A 19,681-nucleotide genomic window follows, 5' to 3' on the forward strand; every position below is an offset into this window, starting at 1 on the left:
TGTGTTTTGTAAAATTTATGGACTCTAATTTTTTGTTTTGAATGTAATTTATAAATAAATTAATGAATGTTGTAGCTAAAAATTGGCTCATAAGTTTAAGAATCAATAAGTTATTAATTAATATGGAATTTAAGCAAAATGTTTGTAGATCGAAATTTATTATTTTGGACAATTTACTTTGCTAAAAAAAATTCAAGCTCAAACGACAGCTGAAAATGCATTGGTTTGTGTCCAAAATCAACCGATCACCCATACGCCCATTGGGAACCCATGAATTATTGGTTTGTGCCCGGTCTAAACCGTACACACACCTAGACCGAGGTGTGTTGAAATTGCACATTAGCCCAATGTTGAAATAGCATATTTTAGTTTTTCTTAGCAAAAAAAGTGTTTAATATGCATAATTAATAGATAATTTTTTATATAAAAATGATCTTAATCTGTACTTTTAAGTTTCAAGTACTCCATCTATACGATTTAAGCTATAAAATTCAAAGCACGCATCTCCTTTTTGGGTCAAGAAACCAACAAACACATCATATACTTGATTTATGAAATAAAGCTTTCTTTGTTACTATATGTTGTTACCTTTTTCAGGGACAAATTCACCTGATTCTTTACGCATTATATCATACATGAGTCATTGTGATCCCAACATCTTGGGTGTTTTTTATTTGAAAACTTAAGAGTGTTTCCTTTTCCTTTACTTTTGGGAATACAAAGTCCTACACAACAAGAACTCTAACCCACCGATCGCCAACGCTGCAATAAACGGAACTCCAACCGATTCGATCTCGGTGAATCGGTTGGTCTTGTCTGACCGGTCAACGTGGTCCTTTTCGCTCACATAATCACGTAACAGGTTACTTATGTTGTCCAGTTGATGCATTAGTTGGCGTTGTCCCCTTGCGATTAAGAGCACCTGTTTCAAGAAAATATTTGAATAAAAACGATTGAAAATCGACTTTTGCTCGTCTGGCCTGTTTCAACTGAAGTATATTTGACCCGTTTGAGATTTAACATGACCCAAATTGACCTCATTAATATGTTAACATGTTGCAACTGTCATATTTGGCTGCAAGAAAAGCGAAGGAAATTGGAAAAAAGCAGACTTTTGACCTTTGACCCATTTCAATCCAAGTAGACTTGACCCGTTTTAGATTTAATAGCAACACTTGTAGATTTGACCCATATTTTCAACCCAAGTGGATTTGACCCGTTTAAGACTTAAATCTCAAGCCAAATAGATTTCACCTATTTGAGATTTAGCATCAATCCAAATAGATTTGACCCATTTGATATATTGAAAATTCTCTTTTTTTTCTGATAAAATGATTATGAAGACCTGTATAGTTGTATGCAATGAAAATAGACTTTTGCCCATTTGACTCATTTCAACCCAAGTAGATTTGACCTGTTTGAAATTTAACATCAGCCCAAGTAGAGTTGACCCGTTAGATATAGAAAATACTCCTCTTTTTTTTAATAAAAATGATTTAAAGATTGTACGTGCTGACAATAGACCTTCGCCCATTTGACCCATTTTCACCCAAGTAGATTTGACCGTTTTCACCCATTTTCTCGCCCATTTGACCGTTTGAGATATAGATTTGACCCGTTTGTGATACATAACATGAAAAGCAAATGAAATTGGAGAAAAGATGAATAGTGCACCTCTTCCATTAGGGGCGTCTCTCGTGATAACTGGTGAGAAGAAGCGGAATTAGGCAGTAGTTGACCAGTCAGTGACCCGTTTCCTAAACCAGTCACGAACAGTGAAGTTGCAGATCCGTTGCAGGATTCAGCCTGGCCCGCCATGTTCTGAAGGCTTGGTACTTTCCTTTGAGAAAACTTTGAAGTTAACTCTTCAATTCGAGTAGTAAAATCATCCATTCTTTCATTTAGAGTTGAAATTTGTTCTGACAAGTGAGTAATCACTCCCTATAATAACCAAACCGAGTGCTAAATAGCAGGAAATAATTAAGCACATATGTAAATTAGAAACAAAATGAGAGATGGTGGCTTTACTTGGTTTACAACTGTTGCTGGTGAATCCGGGGTCCTCCCATCAAACCGCTTACTATTAATGGAAAGTTTTGTCAACTTTGATAAATTCTTTTCACGGGTTGAAAACGAGTGAGCCCCACCCCTGTTTATTATAACTGACATTTAAAACCTGGCAAATCAAGGGTGCTAAATGGGTCCTAAAATTAAAACTTAAAAAAATGTCTATAAAACAATTACATTTTAGTTACAACATTCGATGTCAATTTCTATTATTAGTTTTTAAACTTTGATATAAAATTCCCAACCATCATAAGTTATGACATAATAACACATTTAAAAAAATGAAACAGGTCAACCTACGAACCCACCCGTTTAATTCAACGTGTTCGTGGGTTAGACCCAAACCCTCGAATTTCGTGTTAGGTACGGGTTGTGTTTCTGTGTCCTGCTAGAAATTCACCCTCCTAACCAAATGGGCAGGTTGGGTTAAAACAGGTAATTGACTAGTACAAATCCGGTTGATCCCAAACACTTTTCACCAAAAATTTCAATAAACTTATATTGTTTCCCTATAGTTTTATGAACAAAATAATTATGCACAATTGGGTCTGATTGTCGAGTTCCAACTTGTTTGACCAAAAGGTCAAAAGTGCCATTGATGCATACCTGTTAAGGTATTTGGATCTTCTATCAGCAGAAGCACGCGATAAAGCTTCTTTAGGGCTTGAAACCAAATCATCATCTATGCTGAGTTTTGTTTTCAGATCATCTGGCAATGCCTGTAAGATTATTATTTGACCAAATCAAGACCATAATAAGCATTATTTAATGATTGCTATGAAATAAAATAAAAACATACCATCACATCATTTACAGCCTTTTCTAACTGTATTTGTTCTATGTAGGTTCTAGGAACATATGTACCATCTAACCCCAGCTGCTCTGCAATATATTTCACATACAAACGGTCTCTTCCTTGCACCTTTTAGCCAATTGGATTATAGCAAAATCAAAATGAGGGAATTAAAATTTAGGATATCGGGCAATTTTATATATGCCCCTAAAAACTTGTATAATATAATATTTGCTCAACTGAAAATATTAATATCAAGTATGGAATATCCATTCAAGATAAATAAAATTCCATATTTTGATATGACCAGTATACCCTTATTTTCTCATTACACCCCAAACTCACATCATGATGCAAATTTTACAGAAAGGGTATAAATGTCATAAATTTGTAGATTGATATTTATAATTGATAAAGTTCGATGATTCTCATTAACCAATAATCCCTAATATATACAGAAATCCCTCCTCTAATTTAGGGATGAATGTTGGAGGACCATAAGCTGGGTTTAAGGGCTGTCTTGGGCCCACTGTTGGAGGCTGCTGTGTAGGGTACGGGCAAGGTGGGTAAGCCCAAGTTTGTTGGCCCCATGGAACTTGCTGAGTGGGCCAAGAAGGGCTATTGGGTCGGTAATATTGCTGACCAACAGAATTCTGCTGATAAGATGTTTGACCGTAGCCCAGGTGATGATGTCCAGACCCGTAAACCTGCTGACCCGAGCCATATCCGTGCTGACCAGACCCTTGCTGACCCGAATACCCCCTGCCACGGCTGCTTGAAGACCGTCCCCTACCTCGACGACCACGACCACGTCCTCGTCCCCTAGAACCAGCATGGGAATCGAACTGGTGGTGGTGTGTGTCGTTGGTGCGGTTATTGGAAGCATGAAGGGCTGTACCACCAGAATGAAGAGAGCTAATAGCGGTCTAATGTTGTTTCCTTATTTCATCGTTAATGAGCTTAGACCGGGCTTCGTAAAAACTTGGTAGGGGAGTAGTGCCTTCAAGAATTTGAGTTGTGCTTTCGTAATTTTCATTCAAGCCTGTTATGAGTTGAATCACCAACCTGTCCTCTTCCACCGGTGCGAATTTTCATTCAAGCCTGTTATGAGTTGAATCACCAACCTGTCCTCTTCCACCGGTGCGTTCACATTAGCGAGCTGATCGGACAACATTTTTAGGGCTTGACAATATGCTGACATGTTTGGAAAAATCAGCCAAACGAGTGGAGGCGAATTTTCTGCCAAGGTAGACGGCTCGTGTGGCTTGGTTATCTTTAAAGATATTCTCCAAAGTTGTCCATGCTTGAAGAGAAGTGGACTGGGGTTTTAGGATAGTATGTAACAGATCATGAGAGATGGTGGCATAAATCCACTGGAGCACGATCGCATCTAATCAATTCCATAGGGCTGGGCTAACATAAGTCGAGTCATCTTTATCTGTTGATGAGGAAGCAGTTTTGGGGGCCTTAGGATCGATGTGGTCAGAAACCTCGAAAGCTCTGCAATGAATTCTGAACAACTCCGCCCATGAGTTATATTGGGAGTTTTCAGTTTCAAGAACAAGGGGGATGAAGTTCTTGATGTTAGTAACGGTAACCGCTGGATGTATTTTATCCATTTAGAAGAACAGAAAAAAATAAAAATAAAAGGAATTGATCTGAGAGAGGGATAAAGGTGATCAGAGGAGGGAAGGTTATTTAGAAGAACAGAAAAAAAAATAAATAAAAGGAATTGATCTGAGAGAGGGAGAAAGGTGATCAGAGGAGGGAAGGTTTCCAGCTAGGGTTACAGGGATGGCTGTGATACCATGATAATTGATAAAGTTCGATGATTCTCATTAACCAATAATCGCTAATATATACAGAAATCCCTCTAATTTAGAATTTAGGGATGAATCATATTCTATATCAAATACAATCTATAATAATAATAATAATAATAATAATAATAATAATAATAATAATAATAATAATATAACCGTATATATCTGCTAATAGATATATCTGACACTTTGTTGGATAAATATGATATCACACCAAGTTTGAAGGGGATATGTGAAATTATCTAGGGATGTAAACGAGCCAAGTTGCTCAAGATCGGCTTGCTAAAAGCTCAAATCGGCCTGAGCTTAAATGAGCTCGAGCCTAATTATGAGCTTGTTAAATGAATGAGCCTGGGCCCCAGCTTCATTTATTGAGCTCAGGCTGGCCCACAAGCCTAAAAAAGTCTAATTATTTATATAATTTCTAATTAATAAATTCAATTTACATTTATATGATAATAATTATTGTATAAAGCTATTGTAATAATAACTAAATAATGCATATATATTATCTTACATATAAACTTAAATAACTTTCTATATATACAAAAAATAATAATAATAAAGTATATAAAAATTTAATAAATAAAAAACGAGCCAAGCTAAAGATTGAAGAAGCTACTCACAAGCCAAGCTCAAGCTCGAGCGCTCATAAGTTAAACGAGCCGGGCTCGAGCTTAGGCGATCTCAGGCTTGGCTCGTCTCGTGACGTTTGCACCCCTGAAATTATCCCTTATTATTCAAATGACAAGATGGTGCTCAAATAAAATACCTGAACATAGGTGCGGTTGAGTTGCTCTAACCAATCGGTTTTCACACACACCTTGTCATCAAAGAAAACATGGCTGCTTCTTTTTAGTATGGCAGCAATTGTGTATCCTAATGCCATTAGCCCGCCAAGAAGACGTACACTCACTTCAAGGGTGATTCTAGGTGATATAATGAACGGTCTATCCGTTACCCACTCCTAAAGATACAATATAGCACATGTAAATTTATCTATTACATAACAAGATTCTGATAAAATGTTTGTGAAAGCTTTTGATTCCAAAAGAACCAAAAATGGGTAAAATAAACAACTTCTGGTATTGTAATAAATTAGTTTTTGTAATCATATGTAAGACATTAATTATTTAGTGCTTTTACTTTTGGTAGGCCAATAGTCAACGCTCAACCCAACCCAATCAGAACCAACAAATTGTCTATTTTGACCCCTTAACCCATTTTGCTACATCTAATAAAGATACATGCCTCAAAACATATGGTTGTAATAATTTAGTTTTTGTAATCACATATAAAACAATAGTTATGTATAGCTTTTATTATCTTTGGTGGGTCAGCGGTCAATCCAACCCAAATTGACAAGAAATTTTGACCCGTTAATCCATTTTGCTAACTCTAATAAAAATGCATACCTCAAACATAAGGTTGAAATAATCATATGTCCAATACAACATTAAATGTTTATAGTTTGATGAGGGTCAACCTGACCCAACCTAGACCAAAAGTTGGCCATTTTAACCCGTTAATCCATTTTGCTGCCTCTTATAAAGATGCATACCTCAAACATAAGGCTGTAATAACTTAGTTTTTGTAAACATATGTATAACATTAATTATTTAAGCTTTTATTTTTGGTGGGTTAACGGTCAACCAAACACAATCCGACAACAAATTTTCCATTATGACCCATTAATCCATTTTGCCACCTCAAATAAAGACGCATTCTTCAAACATGATTTTGTAATAATTTAGTTTTTGTAACCAGATATTAATTATTTGTAGCTTTTATTTGTGGTGGGTCAACAGTCAACCCAACCCAAAATGGACCAACAGATTGTCCATGTTGACCCGTTAACCCATTTTGCTACCTCTAAATCTCTAACAAAGATGCATACCTCAAACATAAGGTTATAATAATGTAATTTTTGTAATCATACGTGTAAACATTAATTACTAATAGTTTCACGGCGGGTCAACCCAAACCGGACCAAAAATTGACCATCTTGACCCGTTAATCCATTTTGCATACCTCAAACATAAGGTTGTACTTGCCATCACGGTTCCTCATCCTGAGATACGATTGACAAGCTTCCGGGTCCTCGCCGGGTGGCAGAAGATATATATCATAAGTTTCTTCTTTTCTTTCTTCATGTTCTGGAGATAGAACTGCCTTCAATTGCTCTGGGGTGACCGCCTTTTTAGACTACAGTTAAAACATAAACAAATATTAATTAAATTTAAAGCAAAAGTTATTCAACAAGAATTAAAGAACTAAATAATTAACCTTCAAAATATAACTCGGATTCTGGAATCCAGAGAACGGATTGAACTTGTTGATAATTTTTATATGTGCAGTTTGTAGATCTGGCTCGATAAAAGCTTTGTACATAGGATATACCTGTAAATATATATTATGATTAACCAAGTATTGACAATTTTGACCCAGTTTAAAAACGAGTCACATGAAGAAAATATATATTTAGAAGGGGAACGGGCCAAAAGGTTGAAATTTGATATATGCTTTATGAAAAATAATAATATGTTTGTAATTGTAACTAACACATTAACATTATACAAGTAGGGGAATTGAGAATACGGTTTCAGAGATTTGATGAATGATTTCTTCGGGTTCTTGTCCAACGCGTTGAATGTCTCTCAAAACCCGTTTGACCAGGTCAAAGTGTACCCCACCAGTGACAGAGACACGGAGATCTAAAAGTGGTCGTAGTTTTTCACTGAGTGCATAAATCCCTTCAATAATCACTATGCGAGACGAAGGAACCTCAACTGTTCTGTTATACATAATACAACTAGAATGAATAGATACACAGATATATAGATATTTGCGTGTGTGATGGATCATTAGTAAATAGTAACCTGTAACCAATTCTTGAACTTGTTTTAAAATCATAAATTGGAACTTGAACGGGTCTCCCTTCTTTAAGGCCATGTATGTTTTCAAGCAATGTGTCATAGTCTGTCAGCCTTGGATCTGCAATCAAGCAAACAAGGGTCAAAGTCAAAATGTATCATATTTACATATTTTAACATCAATGTGGACTTTTAACCACAGTTGCCAAAATGTCTCTTTTTCTCACAATAATATATTTTCTGCCCATTTTATTGATTAGTTATTAGACAATCATAATTTGTTAGATATCTAGATTATGATCAGGATATTATATAATCATTCAAGTTTCAAAACGCACATCCAAACAACCCTGTAATAGGATTAATGCCTACCTATCATTGAAGGTTAGCCCTCATTTCAACCCACACCCCCCTCCCTCTCCTGCATTTACTGAGTGCGCTTAATGTTGTAAACAAACTGAACCTTCTGCAAACCGTTTGGCGGAAGTTCGTTTACATCAGTCGATTTAATAAATGAACGAACATGAACAAGGAATTTCGTTCGATTAATTGAAAGAACGAACATGAAAAGAGGCCGTGCTCGTGAACGTTTGGTAATATGTTCGTTCATTTTATATTCACTCGTGTTTGTTTGTTGACGTTCATTAATGTTGTTCATTTATATCCATTCATGTTTATTTCTTTACGTTTGGTCATTAAAGGTGTTTTATATTTTTTAACTGTTAGTTTATTATGTATAAACAGATAATTATGTCAAATACTAAACTTTATATTTATTTTGGGTTATTTTGTCTAATGCTTGAGTTTAAGAATGCTGATATTTATTTTTCAAATAAATATATATGTTTGTTTGGGTTCGTTTGTGTTCATTCGTTTTTGTTTTATAGAATTAATGAACGAACACGAACAAAATTATTTCCTTCATGGACCGTCCATTTGTCCGATAAACGCTTAATGCGCAAAAATTAACAAGGTCTCTGTCGGTTTGGTTCGTTTTCAAAACTAAATCAATAACATAAAGAACAAATCAAGACTAATTACCATCAAAGTTGCCATCAACAATACGAGTTGCATCATTGTAATTATCCATTGTTATGACCGCAATGCTAGGCATAAAATTGAGAACTTTATCTGTAAACACAGTTTTTCCAGCACCAGACGGACCAGCTACACCAACCAATAGAATCCCTTCATTTTTTTGAGCCAGTAATTGGCACGCCCTAATCATTACAAAGAAACCCTTCTCAAACGATAGAGGATCTTGTATCGGTGCAATCTCATAGCGTGATGAATCTTTCTTTTTAACCAATTGAACTTGATCTCTTAACAAACCGGACCGCCTTCTAGGTGAATCAATCATGGAAGAATTGTCTTGTGACATGTTTAACACGAAGACTTATCCTGCAAAAGGAATTTTTTTTAAATATTAGCAGCATGAATACTAGCTATATAATAATGAAAATCCCATAAGGTATTATGTATTATCAATCAACTATATACGGGTATAGTGAAAATAATTACAAGGAAGCCTACTCTAATCGTATCTCATCCTACTTTATGGTATAGATAATTACAATAAACCCTAATTAATATTCCCTAACACTACTTTTGATTGAATTGTTATAGTGAAATAATGAAAACCTTGTAAGGTATTATGTATGTATCAATTATCATTAATCAACAATATATAGAGACACAATGAAAATCATTACAAAGGAAGCCTAATCTAATCAAATATCCTAACAACATACCCTAACTAATATCTCCTGACACTACTTTTTATTGAATTGTATATAACTATATATAATATAATTTGACCAATCTTGACCGAAATTTAACCAATTTTGACCAAAATCTGAACGATTTGGACCAGCTTTGACCAACTACCGATTAGTTGGTCCGATTAGGCGAAATCGAATCTGTAGCATACCGATTAGCGATTATGCAGTAATTAATCAACTGTACATATGGATACAATTAGGATGATTAGAAAGGAAACCTAATTATGATATAGATAATTATTACAATAATAAAGCCTAAGTCAGTAATATCTCCATACCACGGGGGTGTTTGGTCGAGGGAATTGAGGGGTGAGAAATGGAATTGGAAAGAATTCTCTTGTTTGTTTGTTTATGATTGTTTGTTTATGAAAGAAAGAGGTGAGAAATTGAAATAAACCATTTTCATTTCTCTGATTTTGTTTCTTTAACAAAAGCGGAGAAATGGATTTCTATGGGTTTCATTTCTCCCATTTTCCCACTACCTCTCTCTTTCTCTTTCTCTCTCTACACAAATCCTCTGTCCACAGCTCCAATGGCCGACGGCGTAAGCACCTACCAGAGCGGCGGAGCCGGCGGCAAGTTCCGGAAAAAACCTAGCCGCCGTAGTTCTCATGCCACGCCGTACGATCGGCCTCCAACCGCAATCAGAAACAATAATAATAATAATAACAATAATAATAATTACTCTAGCCTATTAGCGAAGCTTGTGGACCCTGCGTCTAGGCTGTTATACGCTGGTGCTGATAGGTTGTTTGGCGTGTTTCGTAAGCGGCTTAATTCTCAACCTGCACAACGTTTGACAGGTTAAAAGCTTTTCTCGATTAGGTATTTAGGTTAGGGTTAATTGAATTTGGATGTGGAATTAAGTTAATTGATTTTGTGTATGATTGTGCTGGATTAGATGTGGCTGTTTATGTTGATTGCTGAATGCTGATTATGTTTATTTGCTTAAGATGTGGAGGAATTTGGTTAATTGATTTTTGTGTGCGACTGTTGTTGGAATTAGATGTGGTCTTGTATGGTTTATTGGTTGTTTATGTTGATATGCTTAGGGTTCATCTGACTGTATTTGTTACCTTGTAAAAGAGCATATTTTTGGTTGTTTATGTTCTTTAAAATCACCAGGGGTATGTACTTTGTAGGTTTCTGTAGATGTGATAATGGAATGTGTCCCATACAATCATACATCATATTGCGTAGATTTTGTTTCACTTATGTATTATATCTCACAGCATAAATGATGATTGTCTGGTTGTCTTTTGTGTTCATTATGTTCAGCTTTGTAAGCTTGCCAATGAGTCAAAAGCGACAGACGGGTAAATTAAGTTGACATAGAAATATAGGTTTTCAGTAAGTTTGGTTATAAGAAAAGGCATCTGTAATTATGTATGTATTCTAGCCAAACCATGCTTGACTATCGTCATGAAAAACCTTTTTTTTTGTTTCACTTTTGTTAAGAGCCTGTAATTAAGTATCTAGCTTACAGGACTGTTTATGAATGTGACTGTCTTGTGTTGACTAGAAATAAAATGTTGATATCATTGCCATTGATTTGGTAATGGCTAAGCCAATAAGTTCATAACCCACAGTAGAGGTTACATCATCGTTGGGGGATATAAAATCTAAGTTATATGGACTTCATTGTTGCTTAAAATTTTAACTGAAACATAGCGGTGTTATTGTTCAAAAAGCTGACATTAATTTCATTCACATTGCAAAAGTTTTTAAATTATGTATTACTACGAATCATAAAGTATGTATCAGCCAATAAGATTAGACAAATTTTAATTATAGTGTTAGTTATATTTATTATGGACAACCAATCAAGTTTTTATTTTTACCTTGCTGCTACCTGTTTTTTAAAATATATTTATGGTTTTTTAATTCTTTCTATGTTCCTTACTAAGGCTTTACTGTGATCAGGGACTAATGAAGACCCAAGGAATGTGTCTCAGGAAGCCGCTGTAAATGTAAGTTTATTATTTTCCATGTCACATTTTTTCCCCCAAAAGTTACTTTTGCTTTGTTGTTAATAGATACCCTTTTCATCATATCATGCTTCGAAAACTGATGCATTTACAAGTGGGACATTGATCAAACATGTAGTAGAGAGAGAGACTGTGAACTTTGATGCTGCAATTTCTACAGCTGTTGTCATTGCAAGAGTAAGTTGTATTATTTTGCTTGTGGTTATTTGTTTTAGTTTTGAAATTCATCTGTAATTGGATCATCACAGGCCTTTGAAGATGATGTGGCTTCACCTGCTGAGCTGGCAAAGGCCTATATGGGGACTAGGCCTACAAAACTATCACCAATTGCGTTGACAATAGAAGATAAAATTGAGATGGTCGAGTTGTATACCGATGGTTCAATGGGATAGTTGTGTATGGTTGAAGTATGTTTTGTATGTGAATTGGTTTTAACTATGGTTGATGTTTTTTCTTAAAAACTATGTTTTGTATGTGAATTGGTTTGATCAATGCATATTTTGGTTGGAATTTATGCATCTTTTTATATGTTTTTAATTTTTTAATAAATATTTGTTATGAAAAAAATACTTGTGCTAATGATAAAGTTGATATAATTCTCTGTTTATTTTCTATGTACCAAACAAGAGAAATGATTCTCAGCTATATTTCTCTACTGAAATCTCTGTACTACCAAACAGAACAGTCAATTCTCATTCTCCAGACCAATTCCATTTCTTTATTCCATTTCTCTACAATTCCATTGTCAGTACCAAACACCCCCAAACATTACTTTTGATTGAACTGTACATATACATATAATTTGGCACAGGCATGTGAGTATTTAGGTGCTGATAATCAAATTAAAACTGGAAATTGGAGACGGTGTTTGATCTACCTTACAAATTAGCCTGTAGTAAAATCAAAAGCCCTAGAAAACCGAAAACACAACATCGGCATAAAATTTAACCTAATTCTGTAGCAGTGAATGAATGATGATGATAATAATAATAATTGAAGACGAAGTCAAGTGAAGGATCGCACAGAGAAGCGAAGTAGCAGAACACGCAATTGAAGCAAAATTATGAAAAAATATGGATTTAAGTTGAAGGATGATAGTGAGAAGAAGGAAGGAACCTGAATAGCAGATGAAGGATTTGATGAGTTGAGAGAAGAATGTAAAGGAGTGATGTAGAAGAATAAGCTTAAGCGTGTGGGGCTGAAGATAGCCAGGTGGTGCAAGGTTTGTTAGCGATGTCAGAAGGCAGTTATTCCAGTGACTCAAAAGCTGGATGATGATGATGATAGAAAGAAGGAGAAGATATTATGAGTGGCACCTAGACATCAGATGTTATTAATATTATTGCTACTAGTAGTAGTATTACAATTCATTACGGATATGCTTTTTACTTCTTTCTTGTGTTACTGTGTTAGAACTGTCACGTGACCCTTTTTTTGTATTCGGGCTATCGTATTTTTAAATTTGGAGAGCCTCGATACCCGCTATGGCCAGACTATGTTGTTTTAACCGGATTCTCGTTGACTTGAGAGTTTGGCTTGGGCATTTCCAGGAAACCATACCGCCGACTACCACATGACAATCGTTTTGCCACCATAAAAGTTGGATGTTGATCGGTAAGTTATGAGTGGCAGTTAATTAGAAGGCAGGCAGCCAAGCACCTAGATTGAGAAAATGTAAGAAGTAGACCGCTTTTATCATAGGAGGAATGACAGCAAGAAATACATGTGTAACGCATATGTGAAGACAGCAAAACCATAATGTTTATCAATCAAGTTACAAAAAAAGCAGTAGTAGATACAACAAATAATGTTTAATTGAGAATCTGCTCCCGTTACCTGATCACGCCATAATTCAAGTGAAGGTTAATACCGATGATTATGTTAATGTTCCTTGCTGTTCAAAATGTCCGTGGCCCGTGGGCTTGAAAATAGCTCGAATCTAAACAAACCGGCTCCTCAAGCCAGGGTTGGCTCGGCTCGTTAGCTCAGCTCATTGGCTTGTTTAGAATTTAGATTAAACCCAAATTTTAATATATAATAATAATAATAGTCAACAAAAATAATTAAAAATAATACAATATTATGCCACTCAAGCTTTAAAACATTATAAAAAGTGAACAAAAATAAAAATTATAATAACGTTGTAAATTCTCTAGTTAGAAATTTTATATAAATTATTATTAAAAATTATATTTTTTTCTTTTATACATCAATATATGTAAAAAGAAACAAATAAATAAAAATTATAAAAAATTAACGAAGCTCGAGCCAGCTCGTTTATGTTCAAGCTCGAGCCCTGGCTCGGCTCAATTACAGCTTGAAGTAAAATATTAAATTAGGGTCAATTAATCAGATAAATAATTTTGTTTGAATTAGAGCAGATTGCAGATAAATAATTTTGAACCTGAACTTGCATAACCGAATTAGAATGTTAGATTGGGGTCAATTATTCTTGTTTATCACAAATTTATATTCTTTTTGGTTAGGGCACACCAAAACAAAATTGGACACATGAAGCATACCTCTTATTTCCAGTTCATTTGGATGGGACATTGTTGGACCATGCAAAAACTCTGAAAGCTAATAATGAGCTTTTTCTACCTTTGACTTTCTAAAATTTTTCCCCAGGTAACTACGGGTGCAGACGAGCCAAGTCGAGCTTGAGCTTGTCAAAGCCTGATCTTGGCTTGTTTAACTTACGAGAGCCTGAGCTCGGGCTCAACTTGTTTATTACTTATTAATTAGTTCAAAAATCATGCTGCAGCTTTGTGCAGGACTTAAGCATATGCATAATCTTGAAACGCTGTATACATAACGATGTAACACCTGGAAACATCCTTCTAACACGTCGTGAAGGCCAACCTCCATTGGCCATATTAATGGATTTTGGAAGCGCCCGTCCAGCTGGAATGCATATCCGTTCTCGAACAGAAGCCGAGCTTAAACGAGTTCAAGTCTAAATTAAGCTTAGGCATGTAATTCTGTATTCGTAAACTGTTCGGTGGGAACTGGGAAGTCCTTTGTTTAATTAACGAATGAATATGAACAGAAAACTTTGTTCATTTTGTTTAACGGACGAGCATGAACTCATGCATTGTTTGTTGATTTATGTCTGAACGTTCGTTTACCTTGGTGGCTTGGTTCATTTAAATTTGTTTATGTTTGCTCAAGTTTGTTAGTGAAGATTTCACTTAAATTGTTAAGCCGATTACAATTTAATATAGTTTAATAACTTTTTAAGCCCGACACATTGTTGGTCACATGTACTTTTAGTTGGTTTTAGCTCAGTTTTGTTTGGGACTTTGGTCATCTATGTTTGGTTTTTGGAATATTTAACGCCGAGGTTTGGACCGAACCGAACCCGATTACATAAGATATAAGATTTAGGATCTTATCGAATAAAATTATAGTTGAGAAATGTGATAACCGCATAATGGGCATTGTACATAGTGCATTGCAGATGATAATGGTAGTGGAAGAGAGAGTGTGGTGATTAGTAATCATCTTATGTTTTACATGAGAAGCCCCACGTACAATTGTATTATGCGATTCTCATAGTTCTCATTATATAATTGTTTGTTCTACACTCTTGTTCCAGACTTGCCAGCGTTGTTCTTCTTATCACCACACTAGCACTTCGATCATATTTGAACCACTAGACCCTGTCAGCCCTAGCCCAAGTTGGCTTGTTTAGTTTTGAGTGGCTCAGCTCACTCGTAAGTAGTCCGAGATTCCTAGGTTAAGCTCATGAGGATTTAGCTCGAGATCGTACTTATTTGTTCAATGAGCCTTGAAGTAAGCTCGAACTCGGGATCAAGCTCGTTTATACTAGGCACAGTTAAAACTTTTATTCATCAATGTGCGCCTAAGCCGCTAACAATGTATCGAAAAGAATATTAAACAGTTTGTATAATATAAAACTAGAATAACATATTTCAATATCAGAATTCCCTTTTATAAAAGAAAATTCTAAAATAAAAATTTCATTTGACATGTTGAAAGCCAAAATATTGTTAAACGAGGCTGTAGAAATAGAAGTTGGGTCTACCTCGTTTTGATGAGTCACATGTGTGGTGTTGAATGGTTGACCCAATTCAGAATTAAAAAGTTGGCCATCACACCTTTGTTTTTTACGAGAACAATTACATTTTGTTATTTGATTCTAAATTAATAAAGAATACAAATAAATAATTTTTGAGAAAAAACATAGAATAAATTAGATGTCAAAGTTAAATGTCAATCATTATTGACAAACATATTAAAGTTATAATCTTTGATAACTTTAACAATTGTCTATGTTTTATATTTAGCTCTTTATAATCCTATAAACACCTTGGTCTTTTGTAAATATAATACATTTAGCATCTTAGAGGTAATACCTTTGAGACTAGTGCATAAACAACAATTGCAAATTCAAGATCATAGATAGTTAGCATCATATATTTTCAACTGAAAACCTACTCGCCTTTTGCATTGAAACATCATAATAACCGACAAACTCGTCTGTTCCATTGGCTTGCACCGACAATGATGCATTACACAACTTTTCTTTTGACATGAAAAGCCTCATCTTGCATATATCGCCACACACATGCAAGAAATATCTTTACATACTAGTTTAGTCCAAGGTAAAGAAATATCCGAGAAATCTTTAATGACATGCATGCTGATAATGCCTGGGCAAGCCAAGAAGACTTTATATCTTAAAAGGAGTTTAAGGAGGTTATCATTTCTTCGTTGCTTTGATCGATCTAAGAGGGGATAACACGAATAACGAGTAAATTAATAGCATTTTTCATGAATGATACATCTCAAACAATACTCGAAAAAACTTAGCACAAACCTTCCAACACATTCTGTAAATGCGTAGCATGCCCTTTCCCGATTTTTAAAATAGACAGTCATCTTTGATGAATACAATAACATATCGATCATGCATAAACGACCTACTAAATTCCGTTGATCCATAAATGACGTGAAGAGTGAAGACGTCAAATAAACCAAATGGGATAACTATAAAATCATAATGTTCATATCTAGCTAGGGTGATAGACAGTTAACTATTACAAATTAATCCTATAAAATTAATTGTTTGAATGGTAAAGATTAACCAAAAACAAAAGGATAGTTCGTACGAGAATATTGAGTATTTTATGGCTTGCAAGTTAATTAATTATTATAAAAGTTATAGGTAGACAAGGGTAAAGTTAATTACATCTTCTTCACACCAATAGGTGGATGTGTAAAATTTGATTTAAGTAATAAAACGTTGCAGCTTTTTTTGAATATTAGAGATGGAGTTGGGATGCATGGGAATGTGTAAAGTTTGGTGCCTCGTAGCATGTATGACGGTAGACATCCGTATCTTCAAGTCCACGTTACAACGACTATTTTCTTTTATTTGTTCTCACTTTAAATGGCAACTAACTGTTTTGTTTCTACTATTTTTATGCACTCCTTATTCAAATTATTAATTAATTTGTAGAGGGTAAATATTATTATTATTTCGTACAAATCACCCAATAAATCGGGGATGTGTTCTTTTAATTAAAATTTAATTTAATAAAAAAAAATTATTTGTTTGTTTTTTTTAAAGTTTGTATTATCATCTATTTATTAAGCCTATTAAACTGTCAATAGATATAGTAAATATGTAGGTTCATTTACGGGGGTAAGATGCCCAAAGATTTTAAGTTAAAAAGAGATATTGGGTTCATATCTCATACGTGAGAAAAAAAAGTTAATAATAAATAAAATTAAAAAAAAAGGGGGGTTCCATGCTAGAGCAGACGATTTTCTCATCTATTGTGAGTTTCCTTCTAAAAATGGAGTGAAGATAATCGAGTGGTAAGCGACATGTCAGTAATACAAATGCTCGTTTAAAAAGGTAAATAAATAAAATCTACGGGTTCTTTTTCTTTTTTTTTCTTCATTAATATATATAATCTTTAAGCATGAAATAATAATTCCTGTGGTCAACTAATTGCATAATTATTGAATATCAAAATATTTTATGTGTGTGTCTTAATTGTTTCAACATGATCACGTGAAACACACTTTTTTTTTATTTTTTTTTGTTTTTCCAAAACATTAATTTGAATTTAAAGAAGTAAATCTTAGTCTCCAAAAAGTGCTTCATGTTCCCACTTTCATATATTTTAATTGGATGTAAACTAAAAAATTTATGTCTTTGACTTTGACTTCACTTTGACTCGACTAATCTTGGGTCTATAAATGATTGATATTCTCCCTCCAATTCCATTTTCACAATCCCATTCTGTTAAAAAGCATACATGCAAAGAAAGGCACAAAGAACAAAATGGTCTCCACAAGGTATAATATCTTTGGCTATGCAATCATCTTCATGTCACTTCACTTTGTGGCATATTCTCTTCAAGGTATTCTCAAAACAATCTTTTCTTTTATTCCTACTAGTTATCAATTAGTCTTTATATGTTTATACATATATAATGTGATTGTGAAATTTTAATATGTGTCGGTTATACATGTCTATAGATATAGAGATGGCGGTGATGTCTAGAAGTAAGATCGAAGAGGAGCTTTTCATGTTGTCTCGACTAGAAAAGGTGAATCTTGCGATTAGGGATGATGTTTTGAAGTCACCAAAGAACGTTTTCTTTCATACTGTAAGTTTTTTTTCTTCAGATTTTTGTCATTAAATCTAAGGGTTTTCTTTTTTTTTTTTTTCTTTTTAATAATATTTATTATAAAATCTATGGTTTTTCCTGCATTTTTATCATAAAATCTAAGGTTTTCTAGATTTTTGTCATTTAAAATGCAAGGTTTTCAAAAAAGAAAATGTATTTGACCTTTAGTGTTTTATTTTATAAATGGAATAGTCTTAATATATCTTTTAAAACTTAGCTTATTTCACCATAAAGTACATTAAATATTCATTCTATAACAAACTGACATTAATAAATTTGTTTAGGAAACTCCAAATGCAGTTCCTGTCGGTTCTAAAGTGGCGGTTAAGGGTGGACTGGTTGGTGGGAGAAAGATGGCTAGAACGGTGAACGAAGAAGAACGTATGAACATGAAGGGTGAAGAAACCGCTTCAAAGAAAGTTCCGTCTTCAAGTGAACACCCTAGTAATCATGACCACAAACCGCACAAGCGAAGCAAGAAGATATATCATGATAATCATCAAGTTGAAGGCAAAATGAGGTCAACATTCATGGTTATGAATGCTGATTACCATGTCCCAAGATCTCACCCGCCCAAAAATAACTGACACTACTAGAAAACTGGATATTTGTGACTGAAACTCTGGTTGCAAATATTTATTTATGTAGTAGTGTGAGTTCACATACATAGGATTAACTGTTATTATAAGGGAAGCAATTTTGTAGCACTAGCCCTCCCTGACAACTACATAGGTAAAATATGTGGAATCTAATATAACTATATGTTGCCATACTATATACAACTAGGACTAAAGAGAATATTTTTGTTTATGTATCTATCTATTATTCATTGTTTAATCAATGTAATATTGAAATTTTGGGATGTTGTATATGTTTTGTTTTGATTATCATTCTATATTTGGATGTTAAGAGTTAAATTTCCAGATAAATTTGGTCGAACGAGGAGTCGAGGACGGGCTATTACCATACGCAGGCAAATAGAGCTTGGTTTTCAAATGATAGCCAAAATGATATATAGTATAGTGAAATCCTTTCATAAAGTATAATACACACAGTGGCAAAAAGAAAAACTTAGATCGGTTACTTTCATAGTGAGGGAACCTTTATTTTAGTCACTTCCTCTTGCACCCTCAAAACATAATGAATTTTGATGCAGGGAATGTGTCAATATAGATTACTTGTGCGTTACAGTTATTACCGGAATCTAATGAGTTTTGATACATATGTTTACGATATCAGTAGCGCATGAAAAATTTTACATTTGGATGTTGTGATGGATTTTCATATACGGTATGTCATAATACTACAGTCTACAACAGTGCATTAAAACTTTAAGTTTTGATGCATATTTGTAGTGCATTTTGATGCCCGGATTACGTCAGAATGTATTACAATGCATCAAACATTAATTACATTTTGATGCCCTCAAAAGCCACATACAGTTTCATCAAAGAAACTAAAAATTTGAAGTAACAAATCCATAAATATATCAGATAATAAACACACAGTACTTCATGTTAAATCCGCTATATATATTGCACTTAATGCAAAAATATACAAACCCAAACTCTTTCCAATTCATGAAATTCATGTTTTTAGCATCTTATTATACGAACCACTTGCTTATATTTGTCTTAAACGAGCAAAAAAAAATCAAAAAATAATACTATGAACTAATGCTATGTTCC

General features: G+C 34.2%; 1 protein-coding gene across 2 annotated transcripts; it reads right to left on the bottom strand.

Moving 5' to 3' along the window:
* Positions 1-696: 696 nt before the first annotated feature.
* On the bottom strand, positions 697-8,956 carry LOC143558583 (inorganic pyrophosphatase TTM1-like). Of its 2 annotated transcripts, none has more exons than XM_077047398.1 (11): positions 8,598-8,956; positions 7,563-7,677; positions 7,282-7,477; positions 6,970-7,083; positions 6,715-6,888; positions 5,456-5,650; positions 2,867-2,989; positions 2,674-2,786; positions 2,029-2,149; positions 1,675-1,941; positions 697-922 (listed from the first exon to the last, which is right to left on the bottom strand). In XM_077047398.1, the coding sequence occupies exons 1-11, from the start codon at positions 8,935-8,937 to the stop codon at positions 704-706; spliced, it is 1,977 nt and encodes a 658-aa protein (XP_076903513.1). In that variant the 5' UTR covers positions 8,938-8,956; the 3' UTR covers positions 697-703. The 2 variants fall into 2 exon arrangements, with proteins under 2 accessions (XP_076903513.1, XP_076903514.1); XM_077047399.1 differs by lacking the exon at positions 697-922 and adding an exon at positions 1,364-1,414 and having other exon boundaries at positions 1,595-1,941.
* Positions 8,957-19,681: the final 10,725 nt, after the last annotated feature.

This window comes from Bidens hawaiensis, unplaced genomic scaffold, assembly GCF_021521415.1.
Source record: "Bidens hawaiensis isolate Kalapana, Puna unplaced genomic scaffold, B.hawaiensis_p1.1 tig00019558_1, whole genome shotgun sequence".
NCBI lineage: Eukaryota > Viridiplantae > Streptophyta > Magnoliopsida > Asterales > Asteraceae > Bidens > Bidens hawaiensis.